A 27396-nucleotide genomic window follows, 5' to 3' on the forward strand; every position below is an offset into this window, starting at 1 on the left:
TGAATGCTGCATGTCTAATGAGTTCATTGTCAGAATGTATAGTCAACACCCTTGGTACAAGCAGTCAAGAAATCAGGAGATGTATTGCACTGGGCAAGTCTGCTATCAGGGACCTCTCCAAAATCCTGAAAAGCAATGATGTCAGTTTGAAGAATAAAGTTCACCTGATTCAGGCCACGGTCTTCTCAGCACCTGCTATGCATCAGAGAGCTGGTCAATGAATAAGAATGACAGAAGAATTGATGCCTTTGAGTTGTGGTGCTGGAAAAGAGCATTAAACATACCATGAATCGCCAAGAGAACAGAGTATGTCCTGGAAAAGGCGTGGCCAGAGTTCTCGTTGGACTGCTTTGTCTTTCATACTTTGGACATGGAGCTAGGCAAGACTATTCCTTGATAAGAGACATGTGCCTGGAAAAATGGAGGGTCAGCGAAGGAGAGGAAGTCCCCTAACGAGATGGATTGACACTGTGACTTCAGCAATGAGCTCTAATGTGTCAGAGATGACAAGGATGGCACAGGATATGGAAGGACTCAGGGTGGCTATTCAGAGGGTCACTATGAATCGTACTTGATTTGACAGCACCTAACAACAACAGGAAGGTGTAATAAGACCAAGAAGACCTTGAATAGTGTAAGTGATTAATGTGCTCGCCAGTTAACTGAAGGGCTGAAGGTTGGAATCCACTCAGAGGCCCTTCAGAAGAAAAGCTCAGCAATCTCCTTTTTAAAAATAAACAAATAAATAAAAAAAAAAAACCAATCAGTGACAACTTTATGGAACACAGTTTATTCTAACACACATGAGGTCACTATGAGCTGAAAGTGACTTGATGGCAACTGGAGACAAGGCCAATCTATGCGTGCATGTATCTATGTATGGATCTATTTTCCAGATGTGCACTTTATGGGCAATGAGAAGAAATTAGATTATTTTCTCTGATTCCAATACTGCAACCTTATGACTTCTGTATCCCTGGCCTGACGTAAGTCCATCCTGGAGCTTTCTGAGTTAAGAATAAAATGATTCCTATCAACTTTGGCAGCTTGATGGAATCATTGGAGAAAATAGAAACAATGCCGATGCTTGATTCACAACCCTATTGCTGATGATTTCATTGCATCCTTGGTGCTGGGATTGTAAAAAATTCTTCAGGGTATTTTTATGGGTAGTCTAGGGTAAAAAGCCATTGCCGTAGACCGAATTAAATTTATATGAAAACATACTGCCTTACACAGAAGCCTAAAGTTTTATTTAGGTCAGTAAATATTCATTGAGTGCCTCCTACATAGTCCATGTCAACAGGCAACTAAAATCTAGTGCAGCTAACAGTGGACTAGTAGTGAAAGGGGAGGGGTCAAGCAGCTGTATACAGAGATTGTGTTTTACATAAAACACTACACAAAGTAATCCTTTACTCTAAACATAAGAAACATACTGAACGTTTTCCAAGAAAGTAGATGGGGTAGGAGGATCAGAAATGATTTCATGTTAGTATTTGAAATTGACTTTAAGGGACAGATAAGATTTCCATAGGTGGAAGACGTGCTCCCAGAAGAAGGAAGAGTGGTAGGGGGCTGGAAGAGCAAGGTGGGCATTAAATTCTCTGCCTTGCTGGATGAGCTGTCTGAGCAGGAGATGAAGAGTTTTGGGGTCATATGGTGGTGAGCCTTGAATACTAGAGGCTGAGCCACTGGCAGTTGAGTTTGCTCCGGGTAGTGACTAGGAGATTGAAAAATGGAATGCTTTTTGAAGCAGTACCTCACGAGTGATGAACTGGCAGCGAGATTTGACAGGCTTTGAGAGAGGAAAAAACCCAGCCAAATCCAACCCAAAACAGCAAGAGTAGAGGCAGGAAGACTAGTTAGAAGGGATGAAGTCAGAAATACTGAGGAACGTTAAGAAAGTGTTGAAAGTCTGAACTGGGCCATCACAGGGCTGTGGAAAGGAAGGTCTCTAAGAGGGAAAGAAGAGTCACCGTCAACAATACTTACTTGACTGATCAAAGAGTTTGTTGGCGGTTCAGGTTCATCCGAAGGTGCCTTGGAAGAAAGGTAAGGTAATGTGCTTCTGAGTGATTACAGCTGCTGAAGAGCCTGTGGAGAACAGCTCTCCTTTGACACTCGTGAGGTCACCAGGAGTTGGAATCAACTCCATGAACACTGATTTTTATTGATTTATTGAATAAATGTAAAAGTTAAAAAAAAAAAAGAAAGAAAAGTCTTAAACAGTCTTTCTTTGTGCAACTTGGAATGTGATCATGTCATCAACTGAAGTCATTAAACTAAGTTGAAGAACAGTTTACAAAGGGGAAGATGATGAATCTAATTTTAGGCATATTGAATCCAAACACATCAGGTACAATTAAAATTTCTTAAATGAGTCTCCTTTCCTGCAATTGAGTAAAGTAGGACACTGATTCCGTTTAGGTCTGTTGACATTGGCTCAGTTTTGACCGCTAGTGACTCCACAGGCTTTCCAGTGCTGTAGTCTATACAGAATTGGACTGCTACATATTTCTCCTGCAGAGTAACTGGTGATTCCTTGTACACAGTATTTTTCAACAGCGTGGGATTCTGCCTCCCAAGGAAACAAATGATTAAGGATCTCTTTTGTTGCCATAATTTGAGGAGGAGGTGCCACCCGTATTTAGTGAGTAGAGACTGGGAACGCTTCCAGATATCTCACAATACTCACGACAGCTTTCTGTAACAAAGGGTTAGCAATAGAATTGTTGAGAAGATGCCTTCCCTTAATCTGGAATCCAGTAACATGAAATTTCAGTTTGGGGTTTACATAGTATTAGAGGCTCAACAGCGACACTTAGTGGCCAAATGTAAGATATAGTTTAGTTCTCTTGAATATTAAAAGAATAATAAATTTCAGAAAGCTGAGACTGATGACTTAGTGGCAAGAAGCTGCGCTGCAATCCTGAAAGCTAGCAGTTCAAATCCACCTGCTTCTCCGCTAGAGAAGGATGGGCAATCTCCTCCCGTGCAGTTAACTGCCTCTGAAAACCCACTGGAGGGTCAGTTATGGGTAGGTTTCGACTATGGTACGTAACAACAAGGAGGTACAGAGGTGAGAAATAGAGTCATGCAAAATTCACTAGTATTTACATACAAAGATGTGGTGTATAGGTCGAGTATACAACATGGAGAAGAAATCTTGGAGTAATAAAATGCTATTTGGTTATATGAGTTTTCTTACTAGAAATAAAGAAGCAGTTTTTGATAAAATGTATTCTGTGTAGAACACATTATTTCCCATTTAAGTGGCTTATATTTTGCTATTATTTATACATATATAAAAAAGGAACAATTTAATAATTCTACTGAACGGGTTGAAACAACGCCATGTTGTGTCACTAATAACTAAAGATAAGTCTTGGAAAAAGCGCAGCCAGAATGCTCCTCAGAGGCAAGGATGGTGAAGCTTTGTCTCACATTCCTTGGGCATGTTGCTAGGAGGGGATATTCCTTGGAAAGGGGCAGCATGCTTGGAAAGGTGAAGGGTCAGTGAAAGAGAGGAAGACCCTGAACCAGGTGGATTGACGTGGTGACCGCAGCAATGGGCTCAAGAGTGTTAGAGATGGTGAGGATGGCATAGCATTGGATAGAGTTCAGATCTGTTGTTCATAGGGTTGCTATGAGTTGTAAGCAAGTTAATGGCACCTAAGAGCAACATCAACTCAATAAATAAAGATTGAATGTACTTACGATGGTTTTAGAGTTAGAAAACAATGGAGGAGGACTATTACTAGAAACATCTATTTGTTAGAGAATAGGCCTTCCTCCAAAGAAGTGTCATTCCACATGTCTTATATTTTATCTCCTCTGCTAGATGGTATGCTTCCTGAGGTGAAGGATTAAATCATAATAATATTTTTGTATCTCCAAAAATATCCAGCACAGCATCTTACACAGACTAGACACAGAAGTGGTTTTTGAGTGAATTGACTTGGTCACTTGGAAATCTTTGTCTTGAAATAAATACAAAATACAAAACTCAAAACAACCCCAGAAAAAAAAAGAGCTTCTAAGTCTTTCTGAGCAATTGCATTTTTTCAGTTCAATAAGATGCCAACTCAGTGTACTGGCTTTGAGAAAACTTTAGAGATGTGGGCACATGGATCTGGTAACAGACACTCTCAATTCATTTCACTAGTAAACCTCAAGCAACACACTACAATGACCATTGCCAGGGTCATTTTAGGACTGTCATGTAGATGACCCTTACACATGAGTCAGCCATTCAGCATATATCTTTTGAATGTCTACTTTGTGCTAGGCACTCTTTTAGGTGGTGTGGATAATTTGAATTTAAAAATCCCTTAAACTGAGCAACAGATTTTGAACTGGTGGATTAGAATTAAGATGTAGACATATTTAGGGAATATCATTCTGCTAGGAAGAGAAATGAAGTTTTGAAAAATGTTATGATATGGATGATGCTTAAAGACATTATGCTGAGTGAAATAAGTCAATCACAAAAGGAAAAATATTTTGTCCTGGATTTTATCTATGAAGGTCTAGCTCATATAAAAAGATAAGAACAAACAGATGTACAGAGACTAAACTTTAATCTTAGTGATTACCAGCCTAAGGTGTACCAACTCACACCATGGTATTTTCAATCACTTCATATACATGTGAAAGTTGGGCAATGAATGAGGAAGAGCTGAGAAGAATAAGAACTTTGTAAGTAAACCAGTATAAAATAAAAATTTCATTAAAAAAAAAAAGGATTAAGATGTGGGTCTCCCTACCCTCCCACTTTCCCAGATAGCAAAATATTCTCTACTTGGAAAATGCAAAACAATATTTGATTAATGATCTTAAAGTATCTCAGCTACTATTAAAGGAGCTCTCCTTTCAAAACCTCTGCTCAGTGAGGCGCTGAAGCCAGTGCTGTCTCATGTCACCCTCTTGTTTGCATCTCTTCCTTCCTCTCAGCTTCGCATACTTCTAGACCTCGGGTGAGGTGGGAGGTTCTTGTTATGTCCCATCAAGTTGGAGCTGACTCATGGCTGGGCTCCCAGGGGGTTTTCGGATGCTGTAAATCACATGAAAGAAGACCATTTCCCCCATGGAACAACAGGTAGATTAGAATAATGTGCTTTTGAGTTTGCAGCACAACTTCTAATCTCTAAACCACGGGAGCTCCCCTGAGGTAGAGGAGAGAACACCACTTTATGGGCAGATAATGACTCTTGCATATTTCACAAGTGGCAATTGAAGCTCATCATTAGAAAGTCACCGCGCAGAAGATTCCTTTCTGATTAATTTATTAACAACCATCTTATTCTAGAGTCTAAGGACATACAGGGTCAGCAAGAAGAAAAATCAGACCCCTGGCATCCAAAAGGTAACGGGTTGGACAGGCTGCTGGGGCCCCGTTGGCTACAGAACAAGTGCATTGTGTTATATCAAGTGTTTATGTGAATTGTTTGTATTATGAGCACATTTTGGCTTCTTCTAATATGACCCAGTACACTGAGGACACACAAATCAAAAGCACTTCCCCACATATACGGGTTGTATGATATGACGTCCTCAAACTAATTGGAAGGTGACCGAGTGAATGCACCAAGATTATTACTATTGATGTGATCAATGAAGGCTCAGGGTGACCCCCTAACTCTTGCCCTTTGCATTGTTAGTGAGTTGGTGATATTTTGAGGCCACTACTCCCTAACTCATGCCATCCCGGGCCTATAGCCCCTAATTACTTCTAGATGGGCGTAGCATCCCTAACACAACAGGGGACAGGGGAGTATGCCAGCTGTTTCCCAGAGCAGTGGGTGACAACTGTTGACATCTTTGGCTCATCTGTTTTGCCTTCTCATATTTTGTTAGAATCATTATAAGGCACAGCCCTACATCTCTTCCTCAGATTAGACTGTGTGAGTCCCCAGTTGACTTATTCAAACTCTCCTTGCCACACGTCCAGCAGCATGGTAACTTATGCAAATCCAGTTCTCTGGAAACCATCGGTGACATGACTTGTTCTCCATCCCCCTCCACAGTCCGCCCCCTTATATAGCAGGTACCCAGGGACTCTTAAAGTTCATCACTCTCCACGACACTCCGAGAAGAGCAGGAATACACCATTGTGCTTTCCATGGAGGAGAAGGCAGAAAAGATGTCAAGTCCTTTGCTGGTGAGAGATCCGTAGCGACTGCCGCTGGGCCGGATAGACATGGGTGGTGGGATCTGCTGGTGCCACTGAGCTGGAAATGGACCAAGGAGCATGTTATGATTAAATAAATGCAGTCTGGCAGGTACCCTGGAGTTCCTGGCTGGTGCAAATGGCCAGTGTGTTCAGCTGCTAAGGGAAATGCTGAAGGTTTGAATCCACCCAGAGATGTCTCAGAAGAACGGCTTTGAGGTCTACTCCTGAAAGGCCAGCATCTGAATAGCCCGTGGTGCACAATTGTATTCTGAAACACAAGGGTTACCCTGAGTTGAAACCAACTCCATGCAGCTAGGTAGGGAGCACACAGTTGAGGTGCATCCTGTGTTCGCTCTGCCACTTTCTGTGGGACCTTGCTACAACATTTAAATCGCTCTGAATCTAAAGTGCCTCATTTGTGAAAAGAGAGCAATGAAATCTCTTCCAGGAATAGAGACATCAGACTAGTGATCTCTTAAGTTCCCTATAATTCCAAGGCCTGTGCTTCTAATTTTAGAAGAACCAGGCATGTAAGAAGGAAAAATGGTGGCAAGGCTGTTTCCTCAAGATTATTCTCTCTTGCCATCTAGTACAGGATTGCAAATTCTCGAGAGTAAGATCTCTCAGGATCTTAAGAGAGGTTGAAGAATCTCAGAAGGTGGGAACAAGGGTTCTCCCCAAGTGGAAATCAAAAGGTGGGCTTAACTTTCTGCCAATCAGTTCATATCAACCCTACCCCTACCACTACTCTCACCAGGTTCTGATGAGTTACAGGCTGGAGACTGAAAAGTACAGTCAAGTTTTGCTTTGAAAAGTACAATGAACTTTTACAGTTCAGGAATGAAATAGAACCTATTAGAGCTTCTGTGCTCACCAAGCATTGTGCAAAGGAGGCCCTATTTTTAGCACATGTGATTGTAGACTTGATGGTGTCTACGATCAAGTTGGAACGTGGCCTGCGTGAAAGACGTCTCCTGCACTGGTCTCTGATTTGCGCTTCCAAGCCATCTGCTGATTGGTCCTCCTGGACAACTTAATACAGAAAAGTGGGTGCACAAGACCAAGAACACCAGTGTCCTGAGTCCTAGAAAGCTATGGTCCCTACTGTGGACGTTCATGTTAGATTCTACTTTAGAAGTTGGTGCTCTGAAAGTTGGGAATTTGTCAGAGTCTACATGATTGGGTAACCTCAATCTTCTGAAGCTAGAAAATGAAGGCCCAATGTCCAGTGAGTCCACTAAGGAGCAGGCATGTGGCTTGTAGGGCCTGCCCTGAATAAAGTCAAGGCCTCACACCACTCTTGATCCTCCCATTTCTTTGCCTTTCCCTCTTCCCATCTTTCCTGGACTGTAATTCCTAGTACTGGAATTCCAAGAGATGTCTAATTGATCTGGGGACTCAGCTACTGGAGGGCAGGGCTGGGTTAATAGCCGTCAGTTTCAGGGTTATTGGTACTAAGGATTTTTAGAAGGAGACCTACTTGCTTCTGATGGTTGAGTGTGGGATGGAAAGGAACTTGACTGAGGTGAAGAAACCTATCACTGGTCTCCTTCTCTACCACATTCTGGGGAAAGCACATTAGTGTTAGCTTCTTTCACAGCAGAGCTTGCTAAGTCCAGAGGTAGGAAAAAACAATAAAAAAGCTATACATTTCCTAAACAAAATTGGAGCTAGGGAAAAATGAGGAGCTGAGGCTTTTCCTGTTTGGCACTACATGACAGGGGAGGTACCTTCTCCACAGATAGCGGGGACCTCAGACAGGCTCTAGAGAGAATGGTTATCACTTGTTATTCTGATTAACCATGTAATCAGTAAGGAATGACAAACACGCTGATCTGGTGAGTTATTTTAGAAAAAGAGATAAAAAAGGCAGGAGAGGAAACAAAATTGCTTTTTGGGGTTAAGAATATATCTCCAAAAATACTAATTTATGTCAAAAGTTATAGTGACGTATAGTAGAGCACACAACTACACTAACAAAGATTAACTGTGTAAAAGAATTTCAAAAGTTAGTTAGAAACATGCAGAGAAATGCAGAGCTGGGCTTGTGTCCCAGCTGGTCCCTGAGCCTTATTTCTTCAGCATTTAAAAGTGGGTAACAATTACAATCTTCTTACTGATTTGAGAAACCCAAGAGTTTCTTGTAGATTGCAAGTCATTATCTTAATGCCATTTCAGAGTATTACTTGGACAGATTTCTATTTTTAGAGAAGTCTGATTGAGGATTGGGGAATAAATCTTGTTGAGCAAATGAAAACTTGAACAGGTTCATGAAATTCATCCAAGGGGCGCAGCTCTGGGGACTTAAAGGCTCAAGTGGATGTCTGTATCCAGCAAGAGGGGAGGTGAAGTTCCTGAATCCTCCCTCCAGGGTCCGAGCACATGTAAGCACTGTTCTTACAACATGGTGAAATGTAACACCATGCAAAAGACCTGACGCGTTAGCCTGACACGACTTTAAAAATCTATCTCTTACTTTCCAAAATAGGATCTAATCAATTCACTATACCCAGGCTCACACGTGGATATTCAGCTCATGAGATGACACCTACCATATATATCCAGCCTAGCAGTGCATGACACAATGCCGGCTTCGTTCTTGGCTGACAGTGTGTACCACCCAGCATCTGATTTCTTGGCTGGCTGGATGAGGAGGCAGACATACCCTGTTGTGTCCTGGTGCATGCTGGAGAAAAGAGAGAAGACAGTGCTTAGGGGCAGAGAAGTCCTGCTCAGGGGTGGGACTTGGGGACCTCCTGACTTTCCTTTTCTTTCTCTGTCCCTAAGAGGGGAAAAGTGGCACCCAGCCCACAGGAAATATCAAAGGCAATTTATCAGCCAGGATCGAGGACCTTAGTCCACACTGTTCCTCTTGGTGGCCTGGTCACCTTACCATAGGTCCCAGCACCCTTCCGAGGTTGCCTCAATTCACTTTCAAGGCAGAGGTAACAGCTAAACCTTCTTTTATCTCAGAGGACGAACGAATATTTCTCTCCCATTGAAAACTATCACATGTTCACAGTTAACAAAATAAAGTAGTAAACCCATCATAATCTCACCACTCTTAGCACATTGGCTATTGTAACTTCCATAATGTCCTAATCCTTTGAAGCATTTCTTTAGCAAATAATTATTCAACAACCATTATGCTGTACACAACCCTGGTGCTGCTTGCTGGTGATAAAGTACAAAGGCAAATATAACAATTATCCCACCTCTAGAGAAGCCGATGTTGCAGGGTGGCACAAACAGTTAAGTGTTTGACTATTATCTTTCAGATTGGTGGTTTGAACTCACCCAGAGGCACCTTGGACCTAAGACAACGTGTAAACTCACTGTATTGTATTTATGGTTTTAATAAATTTAAAGGACAGGTGATCTGCTTCCAAAAGGTCGCAATCTTGAAAATCCCACACATTCGATTTACTCTGTACACACAGGGCTGTCACGAGTCAGAACTGACTTGATGACAGTCCATAACAAAAACAAAACCTGAAGAATTCTGAGCTTAGTGGGAGAGAAATAAAGGTTAACAAATAAAATGTGACAGAGGCCTGACCAGAATCTCAGGGAAGGTGATCTGGAAACAGTGAAGTTATTTGGAGCGGCCTCAGGCAGCAAGAGGTTGCATTAAGACACTGGATATTCAGAAGCATGGGGAGCTAAGCTCACAGTAAACACAGAGATGTGCAGAAGACCTAGTAGCTGGGATGTTATTAAATGTGGGCCTCTCGACACTTGAAATATAATCCACCAAGTTCACTCATGGGAATATTGCCAGAGAAAGAACTCACCAAGAAGGGTGGAACTCAGGTGGAGAGAAGAGCCTGGCCAGGGAACAGTGATGCAGGAGAGACTGCAGTCTATTCACCGTGGCTGGGAGTGACGGCCTGTGAGAGGCTCGCAGGAGGTGGATGGGAAGGAAAGCTGGGAGGCGTTATGAAGGACCACATGAACCCACTCCATGGTAAAAGGATGGGAGGGATGTGGGAAACTGAGGTAATAGGATCTACTCCCTTTTTAAAAAAAAATAAAATTATTTTTTACTCCCGTTTTAAAAAGATCAACCTGATCTTGGTAAGAAGTTGATTTAATAAGAATGGAGCCTGAGAGTGGAGAAACACATAAGGATGGTACTGCCACAGTATAATGATGTGAGATGCTAATAATGACATTTCATGCATTTGTTCATAATTCATTCATCATAAAAATGCCCATCAGTTAGAAGGCATTGTGCTGGGTGCTGGAAGTTAGGAAACAGAGAGAAAAAGAAGACATAGTTCCCGTGCTCAAGTAGCTTGCCATGTAAGAGAAACAGCTAAACCAACAACACTAAAAATTTAGATGAAGTGCAATGATAGTGTGTCTTCTGGAGAGTACCAGCTCAGCCCAGGGCAGAGACAGGACGGAAGTGGTGGCCTGTGCCTCCTTGTGGGGGTGAAGTTTGAGGTGAGCCTTGAGGGATAATAAATATCAGGGAGCATAGTAGTGGGTGGAGACAGGAAGACAGCTCAATTATATACCTCTTATTCTGGGCTGTTGTTGTACGTATAATGCCTACTCATATATTCCTTTTAAACAGTTCTTTCTTTCATCTGTTCCAAAGCAATGACCATTATTGCAAAGAGGACTGGAGGGTGAGGTAAGTAATTGTGCAACAATGAACGAATATTTTTTAAAAAGTCAACTCAGGGAGGAGGAAGGAAGGGAAAAGAGAGGGTAAAGTACAACAATCAATGAATGAAAATTAACTTTTTAAAAAATTTCCATTCATTCATTGTTACACTTTTCCCTCCCTGTCCCCCCACTCACCCACCCCCCAGTTAGCTTTTTTCTTTGGGGAAAAAAGTTCTTTCATTGTTATACTCCCCCCCTCTCCCCAACCACTTTACTATGCAGCTCTTATTCTGGACTCTTGTCATGCCAATAATACCTAATCATATGTTCCTTTTATACAGTTCTCTCCCTCATCTGTTTCAATGCTATGTACATTATTTATCCCCTCTTTCAGTAGTTTCCCCCCAACCACCATATCAGTTCTGTTCTGTAACAGTGGGATTATACAGTATTTGTCTTTTTGTGACTGAGATATTTCACTCAGCATAATGTCCTCCATGGTCACCCATTTTGTATAATATTTCATGAGTTCTTTGTTTTTCAGTGCTGCATAATATTACATTGTGTGAATATACCACAGTTTCTCTATCCATTCGTTTGTTGATGGGCACGTGGACTGTTTCCAAATCTTTGCTGTTGTGAACAAGGCAGCAATAAACATGGGTGTGCATATATATGCTTGGGTGGAAGTTCTGGTTTCTTTAGGGTATATTCCCAGTAGTGGAATTGCTGGGTCAAATGGAATTTCTATTTGCAACTTTTTGAGAAAGCGCCATACCACCTCCATAGTGGTTGCACCATTTTACACTCCCACCAATAGTGAATAAGGCTTGCAGTCTCTCCACAACCTCGCCAACATTTATTGCTTGCTGCTTTGTTAAATTTTGCTATTCTTACTGGGATGAGATGATACCTCATAGCTGTTTTGATTAAAATCTAACTTCTCTGTAAGTGCTCATCAAAATATCAATGAAAATAAAATTATATTTTTTATTTTTTTAAAAGCTATCTAAATGTAGAAATGCCAGGAGAAGAGGTTTATAGGTGAGAAAAAGTGCTCAAAATCACTGACAAATCAAAACCACAATGAGAAACCATCTAGCCCCAGTAGCAGTGGCAAAGTTTAACGGGACAGCAAGCAATAAATGCTGGAGAGGATATGGTGAGATAGGAACTCCTATACATTGTTGTTGGGATTGTAAAATGGTATAACTACTCTGGAAGGCAGTTTGGTATTTTCTCAAAAAAACTGAATATGGAAATTCCATTTGACCCAGCTATTCCACTGCTTGAAATGAGAAAATGAGAACTGAGGCACAAATGAGACTTGTATACTCATGCTCATAGCAGTGTTATTCATCATCGTAAAAACATGGAAACAGACCAGATGTCCAACCACAATAGGATGGATTGAAGAAATTATGGTACATTCACATGATGGAATACTATGCAGCACACAGGAGCAATGATTTTGTAAATTACTACTTAACTTGGAAGGGACTGGAGAACATTATGCTAAGTGAACTAACTCAATCCCATAAGGACAAATACTGTATAAGACCATTACTGTAGAACGTGTATGAGGATCCGAGGGAGGGAGGTTGGGAGCAGAAGGGTGAGGATGGGTGGGTGGGGTGGGGTAGTTAATCATAGGGTCTCATAATTTGATGGGAGAGTGGTGGTGAAGAAAATGGGAAAGATCCAGTGTGAAAAACAATATATTTGAACTTTGTAAGTAAACCAGTATAAAATAAAATTTTATTTTTTTAAAAAAGATATCTCAATGAAGAAATGCCAGGAGAAGAGATGTATAGGTGAGAAAAAGGAGGGGGCACTAAAACCACAAATACAATACAGTGAGTTTATATGCTGTCTGAGAGCCTTTCAGGTGTGCCCAGGCGTGTGGCTTTCCAGAAATCAGCATTAATGAATGAATAAAAGTCCAACCTTATTGTAAATTTTCATTAAAATCACAACAAAAATTAAGTAAAAAAAATAGTTCCATGTATGTACAATAAAACGACAAGTATAATTTTCACCAATGGCAAGAGCTCGTTGTTACCACCTGGAAGAGACTTTTTGGCCTCTGAGTCTTACTCTTCTCTCATTACAGGCTTCCAGTCACCTTGCATCTCCCAGGTCACAGGTGAAGAAGCTGGACTCGCATCCTGCATCCAGAGTTCAAGCCATCACCCCAGCCTCCAGAAATCATCCCTGACTGGGGAAACACGTCCCAGGCATTGAGGGTTTGCCCCCAAACTTTACATTTACATCTTTAGATCTTCATTTTACCTAATGTAATATTTCAATCTAATTTTAACACGTCCTATTAATTAGGCTCAAATGTTTCGCCAAAGGTGCTCTCTGTTCTTGCTTTAGTTTTACTAGAGAAAACTATTGAGTTCATATGTCGTTGTTGTTATTGATTTCTGTCCAGTCAAGCATGACTCATAGTGACTCTATGAACAAAAGACCTGAAGCCTTTGTAGAACTATCGTCATTTCTCAAACTTCATAGAGTTTCTAGAGGCATGTTGCTTAGGAAGTGGATACCACTACTGCTTCCAAATTGAGTTCATATAGAATTATTATATTTTGTATAAAGAATCTACTTCAGCATCCTCTGTGACAAAATCCAGTTACTGGGAGAAATAAACATCCGCAGGCATTTTTGTTGCATAAATTGTTTTTGCTTGCTTGTCTGCCCCCTTGTGGTACAAAAACAAAATGGAAAAGTTGTTGTTGCTGTGTGCCAGTTGAGTCACTTGAGACTTATAGCGACCCTATGTACAACAGCCCTAAACTCTGCTCTGTCCTGTGCCAATCGCACTGTCTCTGTCTGACACTCCCATCCCAATTATCCCAGTCACTGAATCAATCCACCTCATAGAGGGCCTTCCCCTCCTGCGCCGTCCCTCCACCCTCCCAAGCATGATGTCCTTCTCCAAGGACCAGTCTCTCCTCACAACATGTCCAAAGTATGTTAGACGGAGCCTCAGAATCCTTGCCTCCAAGGAGCCACCCGGTTTAACTCTTTCCAGGAAGAATCTGTTTTCCTAGCAGTCCATGGTACCCTAAATACTCTTCTCCAGTACCACAGCTCAAAGGCATCAATTCTCCTTCTATCCTCCTTAGGCATTGTCCAACTCTCTGATGCATAACAGGTAATTGCAAAGACCATGGCCTGTATCAGACTCACCTTAGTCTCCAGAGAGACACCATTGCTCTTCAGTACTTTGGAGAGGTCCCCAGCAGCGGACTTTCCCATGACAATACGTCTTTTAATTTCCTGGCTACTCGTGCCAAGAATGTTGACCGTGGAGCCAAGCAAACTAAAGCTGTGAACAATCTCAATCTCTTTACCATTCATCCTGATGCTGCCAGTTGGTCCAGTGGTGAGAATCTTTGTCTTCTTGACATTAAGCCTCAATACATATTGGAGGCTGCAGTCCTTGACCCTCTGCAGCAAGCGCTTCAGGTCCTTCTCAGTTTCAGCAAGCAGGGTTGTGTCATCAGCATAACGCAGATTGTTGATAGATTTTCCACCAATACTGATGCCACATTTCTCCTCATAGAGCCCAGCCTCCTAGATAATCTGTTCTGCATACAGGTTGAAAAGGTGTGGAGACAGGACCCATCCCTGGTGTATGCCCTTCCCAATTTTGAACTATGCAGTGTTTCCTTGCTTTGTTCTGGTGATATGGTCTTTGCAATGACTTGCTCTGCATCAGAGAGCTGAACAATGACTAAGGATGATAGAAGAATTGATGCCTTTGAGTTGTGGTGCTGGAAAAAAGTGTTGAATATATCATGGACTGCTAAAAGAACAAACAGGTTCATCTTAGAGAGGATGAAACGAGGCTGCTCCTTGGAGGTAAGGATTCTGAAGCTTCATCTGACATACATTGGGCATGTTGCAAGAAGGGATTGGTCCTTGGAGAGGGACGTCATGCTTGGAAGGGTGGAGGGAAAGTGCAAGAGAGAAAGGCCCTCGATGAGGCGATTGACTCAGTGACTAGGGTAGTGGGGGTAGGTGTGCTAGAGACAATGTTGGCTCAGGTTTGAGCAGGGTTCAGGTCTGTTGTACATATGGTTGCTATGACTCTCAGAGAAGTCGATGGCACATAACAACAACAACAATAATAAAGTAAAAATATAATAGGGAAGGAACAACAGTGGCGCAGTGTTTAAAGAGTTTAGCTGCTAGCCAATAGGTGGGCGGTTTGAACCTCCCAGCCACCCAGCCAGCCACTCTGTGGAAGAAAGATGTGGCAGAAGCTTCTGTAAAGATTTACAACTTTGTAAACTCTCTAGTGCAGTTCTCATATGTTCTTTTGGATTACTAAGAGTGTGTTTGGTTTGGGTTTAGGGTAAAATAAAGCAAGGCATTCACTTTTAACATTACTTAGAAAACAAACCATGTCATGATGGATGGAGAAAGAATCCAACCTACTTACTTTGTTTTCTTTTAAAAAGTTTTTTTTTACTGGAAAAAAGCTTTGATGATTAAGAGGCACCTGACTTAAGCCATGGGTTTTCCATCACCTTTATATGCATGTGGGAGTAGGATAATAGAAGAATTGGAGTATTATGTTGTTGACAAAGAGTATTGGATCTGCCACGAACTACCAGAAGAACGAACACATTTGTCCTAAAAGATGCAAGGCCAGAATGCTGCTTAGATGTCATGATGAAGAGACTTCATTATGTGTACTTTATCATGTTATCAGGAGGGGACTAGTCCTTGGAGAAGGACATTGTGCTTGGTCCTTTGAAAAAGAAGATCCTCAATGAGATGCATTGACACATTGGCTGCCACAATGGGCTCTAACACAGCAGTCACTGTCTGGATGGTTCAGGACCAAAAAGTGGCTTTTTTCCCCTTTTTTCTTTTTCAAACATGTACTGTAGAATCAGATCCGATTGGCAAAGGAGGAGCTTGCCCCTCCCTTCTCCAGCAGAGCATCTGGTGGATTTGAACTGTGCATTTTCAACATTGCAGTGCACCTTGCCACTAGGCCACTAGAGCTCACTTACTGTCTTTTCTGTTGTACAAAGGGTTGCTATGAGTCAGAACTGATTCAAGGACCCCAGTATGATAAAAGCAATATTCACAAGATAAAAGCAATATTCAGGCTCTTTTGAATTCTTAAACATACAAATGGGTATTTTTGAAATGACAAATGTTTGTACAATCAGCTGCCACACTCAGCAATTACAAAGAATAATAAACACAGTAGGGAACTCTGTTGCCCTAGTGGTAAGGCGTTACACTGCCCTTCCCAAGGAACATGGTTTGAATCCACTAGCTGCTCTGCGGGAGGAAGTTGGGAAATCTTGTCCATGTGATGTGTATTCTCTTAAAACACACTGGGAAATCAGCTGTGAGTTGGTTCTGACTGAATGGTACACAACAAAAACAAACAACAATATACACAATAACAGGGATAAAGCTCAAGTCCACAAAGCTAGGAAGCCAGAGTCAAAAGCAAGAACTATTTGGCTGGTCAAAGTATGTTTCTGCACTTGGAAGGCCGTGTGCACGGGGACGCTGTACCTGATCCTCTCTCTGGTGAATGGGATGGTCTCGTTGTCCTTCTTCCAGTAGAACACAGGTGGAGGCATGCCAATCACGCGGCACTCCAGCCTCACCGGGTGGCCCTCTGGGACGCCGCTGTTCTGCAGTTTCTCCAGGATCACAGGCGCTTTCTTCACCTCTTTAGCTGAATGAGAGAAGGGCTTTTCTTGTTAGAATTGTGATTACCTTGAGGTACATTGCTCAAATGCACCACAATTCTGGAATTGCACCAAACTGGCTCTCACATCTAGGGGGGACTCAATGCTTGTCATCCAGTTGGAACTGAACACTAGCTGACTCTCTGGAGGGTTTTCAGAGACTGTAAATTGCATGAGAGGAGATTGTTGACTCAATAAAAGTTCTCTAAATGGTTGAAAAAGCCCTGCCCATCCTAGGAAGAACATAATTTGTGGGGTTCTGTTATTCACGGGATGCAAATGGCAGTTGTGTAATTAAAACAACTTTTTAAAAAAATTGTTCAACATTAAATTCTGAGAAACTATTTTTAAAATCACTAAAATAGATCATTTTCTTTTCAGAGTCTCTTATTTTTGGAGCAGATATATATGTTACTTCTATCACTCTTAAATTTTTATTTTGAAAAATTCTGTATCTACAGAAAGGTTGAAACAGTCTGTTATTATTATTATTATTATTCTTAAAGGACAAGATTCTGCACGTTAAGAAGGCTTTTTTCTTTGGTTAGTACCAGTTATAGGGAGCCCTGGTGGCACAGTCCACAGGAAGCTGTGCTGCTAACACAAAGGTGGTGCTTCTCTGGAGATGAGAAGCCACCAGCTGCTCCACAGGAGAAAGGTGGACATTCTCCTCCTGTGCAATTTACAGCCTCTGAAAACCCTCTGGAGAATCAGCTACGAGTTACTTCAGACTCAACAACAAAAAATATGTACGTGTAGTACCATTTAAAGCAAAGAAACTTTTTCTCCCAGGATTCTAGAGTCAATAATTTAATAAAATAGTTTGAAAAAAAGGTAAAATCAATGTGTCCTATTCTACGGTAAGAAGATATGAAGCCTGAGAAAGGGAAAATGCTATCTGGTGGAGATGGCAGAGAGGACTGCCACCCTGGGTTCTTAAAGGAGCACACTTTCTCAGGGGAGAAAGTCCAGCATTAGCATTCCTGTTCTCAAATCTAACTGGCTAGACTCTCACCCTATTGAGCTGGCCCCTCCCAAGTGACTATGGTTTGCTGTAACTGTTTTGCTCACATCATCTTCTAAGATCAAGGTCCACTTGCTTAGTTATTGCTTTGACATTTGTTGAGTACCTTCCTTGTTCTAGGCCCTGGAATTTAGAGAACAAACCAGAGTTTGTCCTCAGAAGCTCATGGCCTCCTCTGGAAGGCATAGAAGAAACAATTACAAAGAGGCCTTTCCCTGGTGTTACAGAAACACTGAGGAGGACCACAGCAGTGCTGGACCCACTGTGCTTTGGTGTCAACCTTTGAGTTAGACCTTAAGAGGATGTAGGAGGTTAGCAAGCAGAAAAGGATATTCCAGACCAAGATACCATGAAGACGTAGGATCTGAGGGGGAAAAACAAGAGCTTACTGTGTTCCAGGGAACTCTGGTGTAGTAGCAGTTTATATGTTAGCATTAGGGAAGCCATTTTGTTCTGACAGCCAGTTTAAGAAATGCTTACCTCAGTAATTTTAGAATTGTATGTTTTGCTTAGATTTTGTGTCCTGGTACATGCTGACCCAGCTTGGTTACCACTCCCTGACTACATCCTGCACCTGGCCTGGGGCCTGGACACCCATGAGAAGTCAAGAAACAATTGCTCCTGAATGTGAAGAAACCTCAACTGCCAATAGCAATGAACTTTGTGTGACCCCTGTCCCCAATCTCTGCATATAAACCTGATTTTTGCTTCCCCTCGGGGTTGGAATGGTTTGAGCGTTAGCTGTACATGTTCTCATCATGTACAATAAAGAACTTCATTGATCTCCAATATTGGCTGGGTATTTAGAATCTTGCATTTCTGACACAACACTGTGGCCCACTGTTAAAGAACTGAGCTGTCAACCCAAATGCAGGCAGTTTGAATCTACCAGCTGCTTCATGGGAGTAAGATGACCTATCCCCGCCTATGAGATTTATAACCTCTGAAACGGACTGGACCACACATAAGAACAGAGGTTTCCAGTAAGAATGAACTCTAGGGCAAACAAGTATCCTAAATTTAATGACAGTCAATTAGTCAATCATTCAATTGACTTAGAATTGTTTCCATTTATTGCATGCATAATATGTACAAAGAACCACATTAAGTTTTTAGCTTATCAGTATCGCTTTGAAAATAACCTAAGAGTTGTTGGCCCTTGCTACACTGAAGTACAACTGGGACTGGGCTTGCTATTCTGTCAGAGGTTCTGCATAGGCAGGCAACAACTTTGCACAGTTAGGTTTGGGGTCCCAGCAGCCACACTTACCTACTACAGTGAGCTCCAGACTGAAGGAATTCTGCCCAGTTTTGTTGGTGGCAATGCATGTGTAGGTCCCTGCGTCCCGTTGGGTGAGCGGGTCAATGAGCAGAGAGTGGACTCCGGTCTCCCTGACCAGCATCTTGTGGGAGGCGTCTGGTAGCACAGGTTGGCCATTGAGCAGCCATGTCAGCTCCGGGGGTGGCAAGCCACTAACCTAATAAACAACCAGCAGGGTGGCTGAGACACACGATGGACTAATGACAGGCAGGTTTATATCGTGACTGGCGCTGAACAGAGAAAATATGAACTGGTGAGAAACCTTTCCATGAGGTCAGCAGAGGGTGGTCGGGGAGATCAGGTTTACGAATCATTCCTCCAGCTGAGGAAAGCCAGCTCCCTGGCTTTTTACCACCAGAGTAGGGGTACCTGTCTGCAGCTGAACTCCTACCAGCCAGAATACAAAAAAGGGGGATTGATTTAAAAGCTGATGATAGGCTTGCAGCCTCAGTTTCAAAGATGATTATTGCTCACATTCCTAGTAAGCAATTGTTTTACCAAGAGAAAGGACACTTCTTAAAGCCAGTGTTTTCAGACTAGGCTGCATATTATAACCATTGGAATTTTTTAAACCCCACAGATATTACATCAGAATTTCTGAGGCTAGAATGCAGACATCTGTATCTTTTAGAGTTTATTATGATGGAAATAACATGACCAAACCTGCATATGACTTAAGCAGCCACTGGCTGAAGAGCAAAGACCATCTCTAGAAGAGGACTCTTGATGAATGCTTAACCACAGTGTTCACTAATTTGCATCAAAATGTTCCAGAGCATTCTGCTTATTCATGTGTACCAGAAAAATGTAAATTTTTTTCCATTTTAGAAAATGTCATTTAAATCTCATATAACAACAAAACAACAACTTAAATTCATAGGTATTCACACTTTCACACTGCTCAGCTGGAGCCTGACTTCTGATGAAAGAAATGGTATGTATCGAAAAGTCAGTTAGTGTGAGAAAGCACATCTGGTCCTCATAACTGCTTTGGAGACATCTTTATATACTTTTTTCAAAAGCTAATTGCTAGGACAGCAATTCATGTAAAGATACAAACATCACACTCTTGGTTTTACAATGTAAAGACTTTCCAGGCACCATATGGAAATTGCCTGCATGATGTCACTTCCTTGGTTGTCTTTAAAAAAAATGGAATTAATATATGATGTCACGATCATTTTCATTGTGATTTTATTCTGTTGTCACTGAGTTAGTTTGGACTCATGGCCACTCATATGTTTCAGACTAGAACTGTCCCATGGGAGTTTCAAAAGTGCCTTTATTGAGAGTGAATTTGAACTGCCAACCTTTCAGCTAGAAATCAAGTGCTTTAACCATTTGTGCCACCTACAGTTAGATATGCTATTACTTGTTATGCATCAGAGAGTTGACAATGACTAAGGATAGAAGGAAAGTTGATGCCTTTGAGCTGTGGTGCTGGAGAAGAGTATTGAGGGTACCATGGACTGCTAGGAAAACAAATAGATTTGTCCTGGAAAGGGTTAAACCGGGTGGCTCCTTGGAGGCAAGGATTCTGAGGCTCCATCTAACAAACTTTGGACATGTTGTAAGGAGAGACCGGTCCTTGGAGAAGGACATCATGCTTGGGAGGGTGGAGGGACAGCGCAGGAGGGGAAGGCCCTCTATGAGGTGGACTGATTCAGTGACTGGGGTAATCCGGATGGGTGTGTCAGAGACAGTACAATTGGCACAGGACAGAGCAGGATTTAGGGCTGTTGTACATAGGGTCGCTATGAGTCGCAAGTGACTTGACGGCACATAACAACAACAACAACAGTTAGATAAAAAGACTTAACAGTGTCATGAAATACTGTCATTCTGTATTGACTGTAGTAAAAAGCTTTAGAGCATCAGAGATTGTGAGACTGGCATAAGACAGTACAGAGTTGAGATCTGCTGTTCACAGGGTCACTATACTTGATAGTACCTAACAACAATAAGGTTAAGAAAACAAAATATCGAAAATATTTTTATTTTTTAAACCCCCACCCCTACCCCCCAGGGCTTGTATATAGATTTTAAATATATATAAGGGGGAAAGGGGTGGATGGGGAGGAGTTGTGGCTGGGGCCTTGCTTTCCCTCTTCCCCCTTCCCCTGGTCCCCTAGCCCTGGGACCATTTGTTAAAAAGAATAATAAAATAATTAAAAACAAAACAAAACAAGAAAACCCCTCCCTTATTTAGAGAGAAAACATCACACAACAGAAATTAAAAAAAAATGTGAAAACAAATAACAAAAGCAACATAGAAACAGATCTGAAGCAAGGATTTTTGACTAGCGTCTACCTTACAGTCCAGCCGACAGAGGCAGCCCTCGTGAGCTACCATGTCACCAGGAGCCTGCAGGAAGTGTGGTCGGAAAAAGCGTTCCTGTAAGGGTTCTTTGTCTCGTTCTTGCACTCGGGATCTTCCCCTATAATAACAAGCACGTTCAGATATTAAACACAGAAACCAATTTATGAGAATAGGCATTTAGATAAAAAGATGAGCTGTTTTGGGAAAGTCTGCTGTCAAGGACCTCTCTAGAGTGCTAAAGAGTGATGATGTCAGTCTAGAGACTAAAGTGTGTCTCAATTGTAAGCTATGGATCTGAGAGTTGGAAAATGAATGACAGATGAAGAATTGATGTCTTTGAGCTGTGGTGCTAGAGAAGAGTATTGAACATTCCATGGACTTCCAAGAGAACCAACAGGTCTGTTCTGGAGAGGATGAAATAGGATGCTCCTTGGAAGAAAAGATTTTGGAATTCTCAATGTACTTTGGGCATGTTGCCAGGAGGGACCAGTCCTTGAGAAGGACATCATGCTTGGAAGAGCCAGCATAAGAGATGGAGACCCTGGACGAGATGGATTGACACAGTGACTGTGGCAATGGAGACAGGTGTGTAAGAGATGGTGAGGTTGGCTCAGGATAGGGCAAAACAATTGTTTATAAGGTCGCTATGAGTCATAGTCAAGTTGATGGCACATAACAACAACAACAACAAAAATAGGCCCTGAAGGGAGCCCTTGTGACCTGATCAGTAGGCATTTGTGCTGCCAATTCAATGGCTGACAGTTTGAATCCACCAGCTACACTGTGGTAGAAAGATAGGCAATCTCTTTCTATGTTATTTACAGCCTCTGAAAACCTGCTGGAAGGTCAGTTATGAGTTGGTTCTGTCTCAATGGCAATGAGTTTGAGGTTTCTGATGGGGAGTCCCTGGGGGGTGCAAATCATTAATGAGCTGGCTGCTAATTAAAAGGTTAGTGGTTTGAATTTACCCACAGGCATCTCAGAAGAAAGGGAAGCGTGATGATCAACTTCACACAAATGAACTCCCGAAAACCCTGTAGAGTACGGTTCCACTCTGACACACATGGAGTCTGCGCAAATCAAAATCTACTCGATGGTAACTGGCTTGGACTTTGGAAGAGGAGAAAAAGCCTTGCTTTGGCAGAGAATTAGAGTGACGTTGTTGCTGGACTACAAACAAATAAGTTAAGAGGGTGGAGCTGATATTTAAAAAAGCAATGTGGTAAGTATATCATATACTTTAGGATTATCTTGTGAGATCTGCAATCAAATAAACAGGCTCTCACTCCTTTCTCTCTAAAGTCATGCTTGGTTAAATGGCTCAGCACCTCTCGTTTGACCAGTTGTTCAAAAGTCTTCAAAATAAACAAATGAATAAGTATTCAGTCTGAACATCAAATAGGAGCCAAAAGAGAAGTCCTGTTTGCTACCCAGAACAAGGCAGCTGCAATCCTATGTCTCCGAGCTATAAAATTTAAACTGACAATAAATTATGGCAGGCCATTAGAGATGACCACACGTTTAAACTGGATCAAGGCTGACCAACAGTAACAGATGTTCTTATTTTTAAAAAAAAAAAAGAGGAGAAGAAGAAAGTATAGTTGCGATGGTGGCAAAATACTGTATCTGAAACATGGGTCACTATTTTTGTTCCTTGGAAAGTCACATTTCATTTATCTATGTCAGCAAGTGTGGAATGTCAGCAACTGACTCTGTGGCACCAGAAGACTCAGGAAGTCAGGCTCTTTCTCTTTAGTGGTTAATAAAATCAGTGAGGAAGAAGACCAATTGCTGTATAGAGTATAGGGTATCAAGAAAAGCAAACTTTCCCCATCTATGTAGTTATAAGCATTAATATAAATCTCTTCTATTTTCACATTATTGTTAAGGGTCATCAAGTCACCTGTGACTCATAATGACCTTATGTACAACAGCTCTGAAGGCTACCCTATCTCATTGTCTCTAGCAGATCTAATCCTATTTCTCCAGTCACTGAGTCAATCCATTTAATCCTGGGTCTTCCTCTCCTGTGCTATCTCTTCAACCTTCCAGGCATGATGTCCCTTTGCAAGGACTGGTCATGTGCCCAAAATATGTGAGATGGAGCTTCAAAATCCTTGCCTCCAGGGAGCAGTCTGGTTTCACCCTCTCTAGGACTGACCTGTTTGTTCTCCTGGCAGTCCACAATATGTTCAACACTCTTCTCCAGAACCACGACTCAAAGGCATTGATCCTTCTATTATCACATCTGGATCACATCTTGAGCATCAACTTGCCAATACACTCACTACTTTAGTGTTTATTTAGAAAAGGGGGTTTCTAATTGTCCTTACCTGTGAGACTGACCAGCAGGGGTGAGTCGACTACGGATGGGCAAACCCTGCACCATCAGGTGGCCAGAACAGCTGATTCTCCCCTGAGAAACAGAAAGCACACAAGGAGATTAAAATAAGAAGAAACTCACATTTCTTTCCCCCAATTTACTTTACTTTTTCTGAACTAGAATATTATTAATCTTTAAGCTAACCGGTCTGAGGGTTATTTTTGTGTTTTTCCACCCCCCCAAGGAATAAAAATAATAAACTGTGACTCCTTGAGTCCTTGAATATTATAATAACTTTCATTTTTAAGCTTAGGGGGGGAAAAACCCCAGAGGACAAATGTTAAAAAAAAAAATATATATAGTTACTATACATTTAAAATTATTTGTTTTCACAGGTGTTGAGAGAATGGCCAAGTATACTTCCATCTACAAAACCTGATCTTCAAAATTGACACTGCAATGTAATGAGTACCTGAGGGCTGGGATTGTGGTTCTGTACTTCCTATTTGAATAGTTGTTGACTATATCTATTCCTATTATCTCTCATGAGAATTTTAAGTCTTATCCTGACTTTCCAATATTGATTTAAAAAAAAAGAAATTAAGAGTGTGAGGGAGAGTTACAAGCCTTTATGGAATGATTTTCTTGGATTCTAAAGAACAAAACCAGCAAATCTTTCTTAGTAGAAAACATCTTCACAGGGGCCAATGAATTGCTAAATACAAGACTTAGCTTAAAAGGTTTGGGAATGGATACTACTAATGTTCTTTGGAAAAGCTGGAGTGACTCATCAGTGCCTAGTGGGCCTCTGAATTGTGATGTTGTGCCCTGGTTACACACAATCACAATGCTTCTTGTTCATTTTCCTCAGCAATCCCTAGTGACTCGCACTTGGCAAGGTTTCATTCTCAAGGACATCCCCGCTCTCTCCTCGGGGCGCTGCGCGGTGCAGAGCCCTGCCTCTCCACCTGAGGGTTGGCAGCCATGATGGTGTAGTTGCCATCGTCGTCACTGCTGGTGGACTCGATGTGCAGGGAACACGTCCCATCGCCTTCTCGCCTCATCTTACAGTGCTCATTCCTCTTAGAAATCTGCTTTCCATCTTTGAACCAGTAAACCTGAAATGAAAGATAAACAAAGAGAACGGACTGTTTTTCACATCTTCGGGGACAACATAGGAGGAAGGAGAGGGGAGTAAGAGCAAATTGCCCTCTCTACAATCAGTAGGACTTAATGAAGCACTTAAAAATGAGAAACTTTATTTACGAAGATGTTCTAATAGCTCTTGACTTGTACAATAATTAAGGCAAAAGTCCAATGAAATTTGGACGAAAGGATTTGACTACTTTTAAAAATTTTAACTTCAAGCTTCCTGAACTGGCAAATTGCAGAATCTAGAAGAGCCCAGCTTGCTTGGAAGGATGTTTTTAGATGCCAGTGAGTCAGCTATGACTCATAGCAACCCTCTGAGTAACAGATCTGAACCTTGCCCCCTCCTGCACCATCCTCATGAACTTGGATTTGCTTGAGCCCATCGTTATAGTCACTGTGTCCACCTGTCCCGTTGAAGGGCTTCCTCCCTTTCTCTGACCTTCCATACTCCCCAGGATGATGTCTTCTTCCAAGGACTGGCATCTCCTGAAAACATGCCCTGCATTGTGAGGTGAAGTTGCACTATCTTTGCGCCTGGTGGCCTGTTAGGTGCTGCTAACACAAAGGTGGTATCTTGCTGGTGGTTCTAATCCACTGGTGGTTTTCCCAGGAACCTCCTTCATGCGATTTATGGCCTCTGAAAACCCACTGGAGGGTCAGCTATGAGTCAGTTCCTCCTCCACGACAATGTGAATGAGTTTGAAAGGATAGTAAGCCTGATTTTACCAGGTAAAATCTATTCACTAAACTTCTCATTGAGCTAAAATTTAAGTGTTACTTTTCCATGTTAAAGTTTGCATATATTAAGATCTCTCAAAGGCAAAGGGGTAGAGTACTGGTAGCAGCTGCCCTCCTCTGGGCCACCTGGCTACATGCCAATGCTATGCTAAGGTTTGTGAAAGCAGAATGGAGAGATGTCCTGCCACAGCCCAGGCCAGGTGTAAAGCCTCTTCTCTGCTGGCTGCCAAAAAAATCTGGTGACTCAGAAGATTTTTTCAGCAGTCTGTGATAATAATATGACATTTCTGGAATTTACTGATCTAATAGTAATGATACAAATATAACTCACTTAGTACAACAAGAACCCTGTGGACAGGACAGCCAATAAGTAGTAAGTATAAAATAATCACTGTGAAAAATTTGATGATTAAGAAAATCCATGGCTCAAAACAAGGAACCATGACTCAGAAATTGACTGTAAATTTTTATTAAAGTTCTCACTTTACATTGCCAGCTTTACTTCGGCCTACTTAACAAATTCTATTTCTGATGATCTTCTTTTAGTCATATTGTCTGGCTTTGCTAATTTTCTGACATTGGTTTATACTCCCTCTGTAGATACTTATCGAGAATCCGATTCAACTTTCTTGAAGGTTGTCACTATCTAGACTTCTAGGCTGTTGGTTGGCCCATTGGCTGGTTCTCTTCCCTTACCTTCGGAACAGGTATCCCAACAATTTTGCAGGTGAATGTGACTGGTGAGCCTTCTGTGACCCGGAAGTGCTTGAGCCTTTTGTCAAAGATGGGAGCAATACATTTGCCCGTCGGGATTTCCTCATGCTGGATTTCATCATCTGATTCATCAACTGGAGTACGCTCCAAGCGAAACTCTATTTCATTCATCAGTCTCTGTTCAAAGCTTGAAATTTTGTATTCCTGTCAAAAGAACAAACATGTTTCAATTGCAATGACTGAGGAAGAATTTGTGAGTATAAGTTAGGAACGCAACTTCTTGAAATTCAGATGTTAGATTTATGTCAGAGAATCCCAATAAACCAGTAAGGACCATTTCCAGTTCCTCATTGTGGAGCACTAAAAAATACTGCAGTACCTTTATTTCATGTCAAACTGCCTTAATGAATACCAGTTCCTTACCTTGAGCAGGAGACCTAGTGGAATCTGGCTGACAATGGGTTATCATCTCTGTAACTACTGTTATCGTCCACTTCAATATATACAACTCCTTATTCAGTTGTTGTTGTTGTACTATGCAATTATTTCAAAAGAACTTTTGTTCTTTTTATTTTAATTATTATTTCAATGAGAGTTAACAGAAAAGTTGGATTTTTCATTCATTATTGTAGACGCTCCTCCCTCATCTGTGTTCTAATGCATACCTACATCATCATCTTCCTATCTCTGCAGGAAATTCCCATCTACGTACAGGAATACAACTTGCTTTAAATCAATCTCCTTTGTATCACATCCACTTCCACTGTATCTCTCTGATTACCTGACAAAACTAGTTGAAATAATTTTCTGTTCTTATATAGGATCATTTCCTAGTTTCTCACTAAACTACTCCAAAATTAAGCTTTATTATCAGTGTTGTAGGAAGACTCGGTGGTGCAATGTCTTACATATTGGGTTGCTAACTGAAAGGTTGGCTGTTCAAATCCACGAGCTTCTCTATGGGAGAAAGGTGAGGCAGTCTGTTCCTTACAAACCCAGTGAAGGTTCACCATGAGTTGGTCTCACTCTTCTATTAGATAGTACTGCCATCTTTCTCATTGCCCTTGAATCAGAACTGACTCACACCTGACCCTCCATCAGGTTCCTGAGGCTGTAAACTGCATGGGAGGAAATTTCCCATCTTTCTCCTGTGGAGCTGCTGGCAGATTTGAACCACCAGAGAGAGAAGGCCTTTAGGTGCGTGTGCAACTCCCTATGGACTATGCCATTATAGTTCTTTCTAGGGTCTCCAAATCATGACTTCTGACATATTAAAA

The 27396-nt window shown here is 41.6% G+C and overlaps 1 protein-coding gene across 1 annotated transcript in view; it reads right to left on the reverse strand.

The window, feature by feature from the left end:
* Positions 1-6063: 6063 nt before the first annotated feature.
* MYPN (myopalladin) overlaps positions 6064-27396 on the reverse strand; it is a 143129-nt gene continuing 121796 nt past the window's right edge. Inside the window, exons 13-20 of the mRNA XM_006889014.1 lie at positions 26102-26323; positions 24484-24633; positions 23526-23608; positions 21184-21310; positions 18822-19029; positions 16349-16514; positions 8728-8861; positions 6064-6233 (exon numbers count right to left, since the gene is read on the reverse strand). Coding sequence (XP_006889076.1) covers positions 6064-6233; positions 8728-8861; positions 16349-16514; positions 18822-19029; positions 21184-21310; positions 23526-23608; positions 24484-24633; positions 26102-26323 — 1260 coding nt within the window. The remainder of the gene's footprint in view (positions 6234-8727; positions 8862-16348; positions 16515-18821; positions 19030-21183; positions 21311-23525; positions 23609-24483; positions 24634-26101; positions 26324-27396) is intronic.

Source organism: Elephantulus edwardii, unplaced genomic scaffold, assembly GCF_000299155.1.
Source record: "Elephantulus edwardii isolate Elephantulus edwardi_28Jun2011 unplaced genomic scaffold, EleEdw1.0 scaffold00074, whole genome shotgun sequence".
In the NCBI taxonomy this organism is placed as follows: Eukaryota; Metazoa; Chordata; class Mammalia; order Macroscelidea; family Macroscelididae; genus Elephantulus; species Elephantulus edwardii.